Source organism: Octopus sinensis, linkage group LG4 (assembly GCF_006345805.1).
Source record: "Octopus sinensis linkage group LG4, ASM634580v1, whole genome shotgun sequence".
Taxonomy (NCBI): Eukaryota; Metazoa; Mollusca; class Cephalopoda; order Octopoda; family Octopodidae; genus Octopus; species Octopus sinensis.
In genome coordinates, this window is record NC_043000.1 from 81,501,760 (window position 1) to 81,511,759 (window position 10,000).

Sequence of the window (10,000 nt, forward strand, 5' to 3'; positions counted from 1 at the left end):
ATTATTATTATTGTTGCAATCATTTTAACCATGTTGTCAATTCTACTTGCAGGAACCCTCTGAAAGTATGTTTCATGCCAAGGAAATTCTTCGAACTGTGATAATGATTCAGGCACCACATATCATCCGAGATCGGAAATACCATTTGCGTACATACCGCCAATGTATGGTTGGTACCGAGATGGTGGACTGGTTGATGCAGTACAGCGCTTTAGTATTAACCCGTGTTCAGGCAGTTGGTATGTGGCAGGTCCTACTTGAAGAAGGGGTCATTGCACATGGTGAGAAGTTGGTTTTGTTATTTTGCTATTCAACTTCATTTAAAAAATGATCACATTGTATAACTGTTCTTGAACCCTTGATGATTCCATAATTGTATATCTAGGACTGTATTGTATATCTAGGACTATATTTTCCAATGTGTCCTTCCCTTTTTAAGACAGTGGAATATGATTTGAACGAGATTTTGCTGCTATTTCTATTAGACTGAGTGATTAAAAAGCAATTCTCTTCTTGGCTTATATTACGTGTGAGTATATTGCCATTAAAGTAATTAAGGTTTTCCATTTGGAAAGTGTGTATTATCATATTCATCTCTTGGTTTCACTCAGTGAACTGTGGCCATGCTGGGGCACTGCCTTCAAGGTTGTAGTCAGTTATATTAACTCCAGGACTTATTAATTTTAAAAGGATGAAAGGCAAAGCTGACTTAGACAAAATCTGCCAATCCTCCACTGTATTTATGTAAATTTGTTCAAACCAGACAGAGTTGCATTACAAATATGTTTATATGTGAATATATTATAATAAATCAATTGCCTTAAGCAATTACTCATGAAAATATATTATAATTAATTGTGGTCACATTGCAATGGCTGTGTTTATGCATGAATATGTTATTTTTCTGTGTGGTTAAGAAATTTGACATGAGAAGTGTATGACATGTGGCATCATGGGCGAATGGCTTCTTCTATAGAAGATCAATCTTTAGTGAGAGTTTTTTTGGGTTTTTTTTTTTTTTTTGCAGTGGCTCTGGAACTTATGATCCTTGCAAGCCCTCCTATACTAATGAGACTGACACCATTAATGTTTTACTTGAACCTTTGTAAGTTAGCAACAGGAAAATGTAAGCAGAGAGGAAGTTCCAGAGGAAAAAAATTCTGGGAAGGAAGGAAGAGCATAGTGATTAGTGTAGGACCTGGGAGTGTTGGATACAACACGAATTGTGAGAGGAGGAGAGACAAATCAGATGGGAGTGCCAGAGTGGAAATGGTATGATCCCTGCCAGCTCTAATGAGCAAAGGCCATTATAGAAACTGCAGAAATTAGAGGTAGAATAGCTATGAACCAGAGGCTGTGCATGTCTATGAGTGACTTTATGCTAGCCAGTCAGCCAGGCTTTACTGGATGCAATCTAGTAGATGCACAAGCCCATTATATATATATATAAACAGTTTGATTTGGTTCTATGCGACTTAAAGTTTCATGGGCCTATAACAGAAGCCTGTCTCTTTCAAACTTTTGATTATCCGCTTTGATAATCTAAAGCTTGAAAGAGATGGATTTCTGCTAGAGGCCTGCAAAGCATTAAGTTGCATGGAGCTGTATCAAACTATTATAATGATACATGTAACTCCTACTAAATATGTTTAATGCTCTTTTCTTTCATTTGTCCACTCACTCATGTATACTCACATACACACACACACGCACACACGCAAGTATCCCCATTTACAGCTATCTCAGATTATTAGATTTCATGTTTATGGAAATTCTAAAGTATGACCACTAGTTTTGGGATTTGATTTGTAATTTCACCTTCATGAAAACTTGGATAAATTTTACTAATTTAACAACTATGCTTTTCCTTTTTTGCCAAAAGCCCACTTTTTGTTGTTTTAGTTAAGATCAAAGAAAAGTGGACAATTTGAAAATCTGTAGTTCCAATACATTCAAATATATATGTATATATATATTTATATATGTGTGTTTGTGTGTACGTATGTGTGTTTGCATGTGTGTGTGTGTCAGAGCACACAAGTGTTTGTGTATGCATGACTATGAACAATTATAGAATATGAGTTGGAATTTTATACTGAGAATACTTGTGTGTATTTTCTTGTGTTACAATGAGTATCTGTTTATATCTTTCTTTTATTTATACAACTCTATGTATCTAGCTATCTAAATGTGCACACACACATGCTATTTATCATTATCACTTGTACTACAGGCTTCAACACCAAACCAATACAACCATGCCCATTACCAAACCACAAACTCCTTCATGAACACTGATCACTGCCACCATCAACAATACCCCAACTATCACCAACACCAAAATTAATACAATCTATCTCACCATCACAACCAACCAACTTTTTGAATAAATAGCTGGCAACAACAATGATAGACCAACCTGTATGATAGTAATGTATGTAGCTACATGTGTTGTATGGCAGCACCACAGCATATGCATAGTGTGTGAAGGTTTATGGCTCAGATTAGAGGTGAAATGGATGAAGCAACCATGAGTCTAGTAACCCCTAATCTAACTATAATCATACAGTATTTCCTCCCACATCATTCTTTTACCCTTTTATCTTCCTTTCATTCTTACATCCATATGAAAAGGCAGCAATTTTTTGCTCTTATGGAACTACTTTACTGGTGCTATTTTTTTTTAACTACATATTTGTTGTGAATAATTTTTGATCAATAAGAGATGCTGTAGATAACAGAGCTGAGTTATGGGATGAAGTGAAACCTTCAATTTTGAACAATATTTGGCAAACAATATTTGGCCAGTTTGTATCCAAGACTTTACAAATTTTCCACAAGCAGAGAGCCGATAGCAAATTCAGAAATATATTATAGCCCTTGTAAATGATACAGGTTTTGAAGAAGTCATAAAGTATAATTTAGTTGAGTTGCTAGAATCCCACAGAGAAAGTTTATCCAACAAGGAGTTGATGCTACTAGTAAAAGAACAAACTGAGAATAGAGGGATTCTGTCAACTCCATTTAAACAGACTACAAAGAATATTGTTGATGGGTTAGGTCTTAAACAGGAAGATCTACAACATTTTGTCTATAATGAACCTAATCATGAACATAACATAAAATTTACAAGAGGTAACCTCAGTCTCTACACTTAGCTGTACAAATAGATGATGCACTATAAACATTAAACCACTTGGATGAATTCTTCACCCATAAATAGATTTTGATGATGAATTATAAGATAGAAGATACTGTCATTCCTCCTTCCTGTAATACTCATTCCACCAATATCTTTTACTCAGAAATCAACATACCTAACTCTGATAATATGATTCTTATTTATTCCTTAAGCTTTTCCTCTTTAAATGTTTGACAAGTCAAGCTAAGTGAAATATGGTCATGGCCAGTGCTGGTGACACATAAAAGGCACCCATGCCAGTGACATGAAAAGACACCCAGTACACTCTGTAGAGTGATTGACATTAGCAAGAATATCCAGCCCTAGAAACCAAGCCAAAACAGACTGGAGCTTCGTGCAGCTTTCCAGCTTACCAGTTCCAGTCAATTTATCTAATGCATGCCAGCATGAAAAATGAACATTAAATGATGATGATGATGTATACTTATTATACTATATTTGTTTAGAGAATATTTTGATACATAAAAGTGCTTCTGTTGCTTGTTTTGTATTATTCACCTGATGCTATACTAGAAAACACTTGCCCAAGGTACTACTCTGTGGAATTGAACCCAGAAACTGGAGTTATGCGGTCAAGAAACAAACTTCTTACCACACAGCCATGCCTGAAATATGTAAACACTAATAAAGAAAAACGAAAAAGAATTACAAACAGGTGCTTTCAAACAAAATACTTTGAGTTTTTTACTTTCACCATCATAAATGCAATGACCCCGTAATTGGTCTGTTGACATTCTATTACCAATGGTGTTATTGTTCACAAAATTTGATATAAAATATTCTTTTTCTATAAAACATACATAAAGGAAGTTTTTAGGTAAATTTATTATAATTAACAGTAACCACATTACAAAGGTTGTGTTTATTTGTGAATATATTTCTATAAGAGACTTTGAATAACTAAATGTCTGGGGTTAGATATTGTTAATGAGTTAATATTTTTCTCACTGTTAACCTCATCTTAACAGGCTAGCCATTTCCCCAATATTTATATAAATATTGAAAACATTTCTCTGAAGATGAAATTAATAGTCTGAAAAATTATCATCATAAGAATGACTTTTTTTACATCAAATATGTAAATTTATTATAATTTAATGGGATTTCAATGCACATAGTGTTACTGTTGTTGCTTCATCTGCTTCCATTATAATCTTGTACCACCTACTCTCAGACACTCCCTACACACTCTTCTCTACTTCTTTTTTCACCTATATGGTTTCAATTGCTCAAGCCTTTAGTTCTTCCCAAAATATCATACCTCTAGAATTCACTCTCAGTACCACCACCCCTTCCTGTTTTTTCTGCAACCATCTACTTACAGTGGTGAACACCAACTGTGTTCATATCTCTGGTCTTGGGCACCAGTGAAGACCAAGAATGCAGTTCTAGAACAAACCTTTAACCTTTTAGCATTCAGGTTACTCTGTCAACTGCAATGCTCATTTTTTCACATTCATCATCATCATCCTTTAACATCCATTTTTCATACTGGCATGGATTGGACAGTTTCACCAGAGCTGGGACGCTGCAAAGCTACACCAAGTTCCAGTGTGATTTGGCTTGGATACCCTTCTTAATGCCAACCATTTTACAGTGTGCCAAGCACTTTTACATGGCACCAACACAAATGTTTTTTATGTGGCATCAGCTCAGGACTCTTGCAAGTCAATCCTCTTCACCAGGGGTGGTAGCCTTGCTTTGTATTATCATGCATTATCTCAAAGCTTCAAGATTATAATGATGTGATTATTTATTTTTAAAATGGCATTGAGGGATAGGTGTGAGAGACCAGATCTGGATGGCTTGAACATAAAACAAGTAGAATATTTGAGTCTGATATGACCAGTTTAAATGCTAAAGGGTTAAATATTGTCTTGTGATTAAAATGTTCCAGTATGGTCATCCTGTCATTTTGTGTATCAAAGATTACATTATCCATTGTATCCTTATTTCTCAAGATGATAGGATATGATTTAGCTGATACTTCTAGCTGGTTGTGCAAGCACATTGTTTCCGTGTTACATTTATGTGTCAATATGTTATAATAAAATGTTTGAAGGTTTACCGTTTTCTAGGAAGATGGTTTTTGTATGTGGCAGATGCTCAGGAACAATAAACACTCTGAGACCAACTTCCGTCACTTTCCAGGGAGAAAAACTAGAAATAGTTGATAGTTTCCGTTACCAAGTCAGCAGCGGGGGCGGGTGTGCTGAAAGTGTAACTGCTAGAGTAAGAATAGCTTGGGCAAAGTTCAGAGAGCTCTTACCTCTGCTGGTGACAAAAGGCCTCTCGCACAGAGTGAAAGGCAGACTGTATGATGCAGTGAAACATGGGCCGTGACTGCTGAGGATATGCGTAAGCTCGCAAGAAATGAAGCCAGTATGCTCCGATGGATGTGTAATGTCAGTACTCATACTCGGCAGAGTATAAGTACCTTGAGAGAAAAGCTGGACCTAAGAAGCATCAGTTGTGGTGTGCAAGAGAGACGTTTGCGCTGGTATGGTCATGTGGCGAGAATGGATGAAGATAGTTGTGTGAAAAAGTGCCACACCCTAGCTGTTGAGGGAACCTGCGGAAGAGGCAGACCCAGGAAAACCTGGGATGAGGTGGTGAAGCACGACCTTCGAACTTTAGGTCTCACTGAGGAAATGACTAGAGACCGAGACCTCTGGAAGTGTGCTGTGCGCGAGAAGACCCGGCAGGACAAGTGAGTCCATAACCCGTGGCCTTCTACATGGGATGGAGCCAGCCTACGTATGCATACCTTCCCTTCTTGGGACACAAAACTCTACTTGTGAAGACCTGTTGAGGCAAGTGAGGATCAGAATCGAAATCGATCAATGGAAATTGCAGATGTGTTACCAGTGCCGGTGGCATGTAAGAGAACCTTCCGTTTCGCGACCATTGCCAGCACCGCCCCAACTGGCCTCATGCCGATGGCACATAAAAAGCACCATCCGTTCGTGTCCGTTGCCAGCCTCACCTGGCCCTCGTGCTGGTGGCACATAAAAAGCACCATCCGTTCGTGGCCGTTTGCCAGCTCTGTCTGGCACCTGTGCGGGTGGCACGTAAAAAGCACCCACTACACTCACGGAGTGGTTGGCGTTAGGAAGGGCATCCAGCCGTAGAAACACTGCCAGATTTGACTGGGCCTGATGAAGCCTTCTGGCTTCACAGACCCCAGTAGAACCGTCCAACCCATGCTAGCATGGAAAACGGATGCTAAACGATGATGATGATGATGATGATGATTTAGTTATTACCTTGCAAATCTTTTATGATAAAAGATCACATTACAAATTCTATGTTAATATATGAATGTATTAATATTAGAATATTTGTTATAATTATTTGAATTGGAAGGGGTACATTGCAAAATATGTCAATATCTGTGTGCAGGTGTGGTTGGTTTGCTTTGTGTCTGCTTGGTTTGGGAGTCAGTCTCATTATACATAACCTTGAGCAAGTGACTTCTACAATGGTGTCTAACTGATCAAAGCCTGTAACTTAAATTTGGGTGTGTGAAAGCCAAGTGGAGGAACCATTCCTGTTCTTGGATGGTAGGCCCAACTTGTTACCTACTTTAAAACCACTTGGTTCTGGTTATCTCTGGCAGAATCTACTCTATTGTAACCACTTAGACCAAGTCCCTAGTTTGAAAATGACCTCCACATAGCTTTCCATTAGTCTTGGCGGCCTTAAAAATGACTATGCACTTTGCTCTCCCTTCTCTTTCCTCTTACTAGTTCTTCAGTTCTTTCATTTGTTTTAGCCATCAGGATTAATTAAACCATTATTTAGTATCACCATCATAATAATAAAAGTAATAATAATAATAAATGTAATAATAATAATAATAATAATAATAATAATAATAATAATATATAAGACTGAGGTAACTCCTCAAGAAGATATAGAAGCAAAAATAGAAGAGTGCCCTTGTTATCAAGTGAATGATAACAATGGCACTCTTCTATTTTTGCTTCTATATCTTCTGGGGGAGTTACCTCAGTCCTATATATATTAACCAAGTTTAATTTTTGAACCTGTGGAAGACACACAAGATGTCGAAATATCATTCACTTGATAACAATGGCACTCTTCTATTTTTGCCAATAATAATAATAACATCATCTATTTTTCCATTCATGCATGGGTTGAACAAAATTCATTGAGACAGATTTACTATTGCTGGATGCTCTTCCTGTTGCTAAACCTCATCTATTCTGAAGCAAAGTAATATTTTAACTTGTCCTTCAAACATAAAATAGCATAATCACTGAACAGTTTTCATGAAAGATGGCAAATAAACAATAACAGTTGTTTACAATTAGAACATGGTATCAAAACAAGGAGATAAAAGCACACACACGTGCACATGCGTGCACATGCATACACACAAATGTGTGCAGGCACACCATCAGCATCATCAGCATTATTATTGCTTTAATATCCACTTTCTCAATGCTTGCGTATGCTAGATGAAGTTTATTGGAGCAAATTTTCTATGCCAGAATGTGTTTCCTGTTGCAAACCCTCACCTGTTTCCAGGCAAAGTAATATTTCCTCAAGGCCAGACATGTTTCACAGAATATTGGAAATGAATGACTTTGCTTATATGACAATGACAGTCGTTTGCAATTATCATGGGATGTCACAACTAGGTGACATAAACACACACTCGCACATACACACACATGCACATATATGGTGGGCTTCTCTTAATTTATTCCTACCATATCCATTCACTAGGTTTTGGTTAGCTTGGAGCTTTGAAGTTATAAGAGAAAACACTTGCCCAAGGTAGAACTTTGTGGGATTGATCCAGAAAAAAAATGTGGTTGAGAAACAAACTTTTTAATCATACAGCTATGCCTGTAATATAAATATATATATGTATATATATATAGTACCTTGGATCGCAGGATGGCCTGCTGTGCTTACCTTGGATTGTAGGACGACCTGCTGTGCTTAAGGACACCTATTGAGTCAAGTACATCAACATAAAAAAAAAAATCAAATGGAAACTATAGTGTGATACCTGTGCCGGTGGCACGTAAAAAGCACCATCCAAATGTGACTGATGCCAGCGCCACCTTGACTGGCATCTGTGCCGGTGGCACGTTAAGAGAACCAACTGATCATGGCTGCTGCCAGCCTCCCCTGGCACGTAAAAACCACCCACTACACTCATGGAATGGTCGGTGTTAGGAAGGGCATCCAGTTGTAGAAACACTGCCAGATCAGTTGGGGCCTGGTGTAGCCTTCTGGTTTCCCAGATTCCGGTTGAACCATCCAACCCATGCTAGCATGGAAAACGGACGTTAAACGATGATGATGATGATGAGGATTCATGCATAGCACCTTGGGCAAATGTCTTCTACTATAGCTTCAGGCCAACCAAAGCTTTGTGGGTGGATTTGGTAGACAGAAATTGAAAGAAGCCCATTTATATATATATATATATATATAATAAGTATGTACATCTATGTATGTGTGTCTTTGTGTCTGTGTTTGTCTTCCACCAGTGTTGGTGTGTTTATGCCCTGTAACTTAACAGTTTGGCAAAAGAAACTGATAGAATGAGTGAAACAAGTAAAAGATAAAAGACATATAACCATGTTCCTTTGTATGCTGGCAAAGGTTGGATTGATTACCAAAGCTTCTTATTTGAGATGGAAACCACATCACATTCTAAATTCCCTTTTAGCATGCTTCCTGGGGTTGAATGCCCTTCCAAATGCCAATCACTTTGCAATATCTACTAGGTGCATTTAATCTTGGTACCAGCACTAAAGAGTTTGTCATGTCCTCATCAAGAGTAAAGGTTCCTCTGAACCCTCATTATCTGCATCTCTTTATTGCATGAGGTGTATTTTGTTGTGGCATCAGCACTAGTGTGGTTGCTTTGTCTTCTGCAAGACTGAAGGGTCCTCTCTATTCCTCTTTGTTTCCATTCATTCAAAGTTGTGTCCAAATGGATGAACACAGAACAAAGTGATGGCAGGAGGAAAGTCGGGATGTGAAAGAAGAGAAAGTAGAACAAGATTATGAGAGAGATAATAATGTGAGAGAAGAGAGAGAAGGGAGAGAGAGCAAGATAGAGAGAGAGAAGGGAGAGAGAGAGAGAGAGTGTGTGTGTGTGTGTGTGTGTGTGTGTGTGTATGCTAGAAAAGGCTTTATCAAGGTTAATTAATGCTAGGTATGGTGGCTTACTTTTATATTAAGCTTACTTTTATATATGGTTTACTTATATATATATATACTTTTATATATAGCTATGATGACTTACTTTATATTCTCTTGCAGTTGTTTCATTGGGAAGAGGGTATCAGTCATACTCTTCTTGGCTCAAAGCTAATCTGAAACTCAGTTATTCATATGTGTGTGTGTGTGTGTGTGTGTATATATATATATATATATATAGATAGATAGATAGATAGATAGATAGATAGATAGATAGATAGATAGATAGATAGATAGATAGATAGATAGATAGATAGATAGATAGATAGATAGATAGATAGATAGATAGATAGATAGATATAATACATGTATTGCCTTTTGTAATAGAGAGAGAGATAGACATGTGAGAGAGTATTAATAGCAAATCAGTTTAGAAGTGAAAAACAAAACACATTTACGGACATGCAGGAATAGTGAAAATATATAAACAACTTGTGCTCCAAAATATAACTAACAGTTTGGTTAAAGTATTTCACTGATGTTGTCTAAATTGCTATGATAGAGCACTACTTCTAAACTAGAAACTGGCTTTCTTCTTTGGTGAAACAT

General features: G+C 37.2%; 1 protein-coding gene across 1 annotated transcript in view; it reads left to right on the forward strand.

Moving 5' to 3' along the window:
• The window catches only part of LOC115210368 (rap guanine nucleotide exchange factor 4), an 853,913-nt gene that overhangs the window by 720,621 nt on the left and 123,292 nt on the right, over positions 1-10,000 (forward strand). Inside the window, exon 7 of the mRNA XM_036502201.1 lies at positions 53-281. Coding sequence (XP_036358094.1) covers positions 53-281 — 229 coding nt within the window. The remainder of the gene's footprint in view (positions 1-52; positions 282-10,000) is intronic.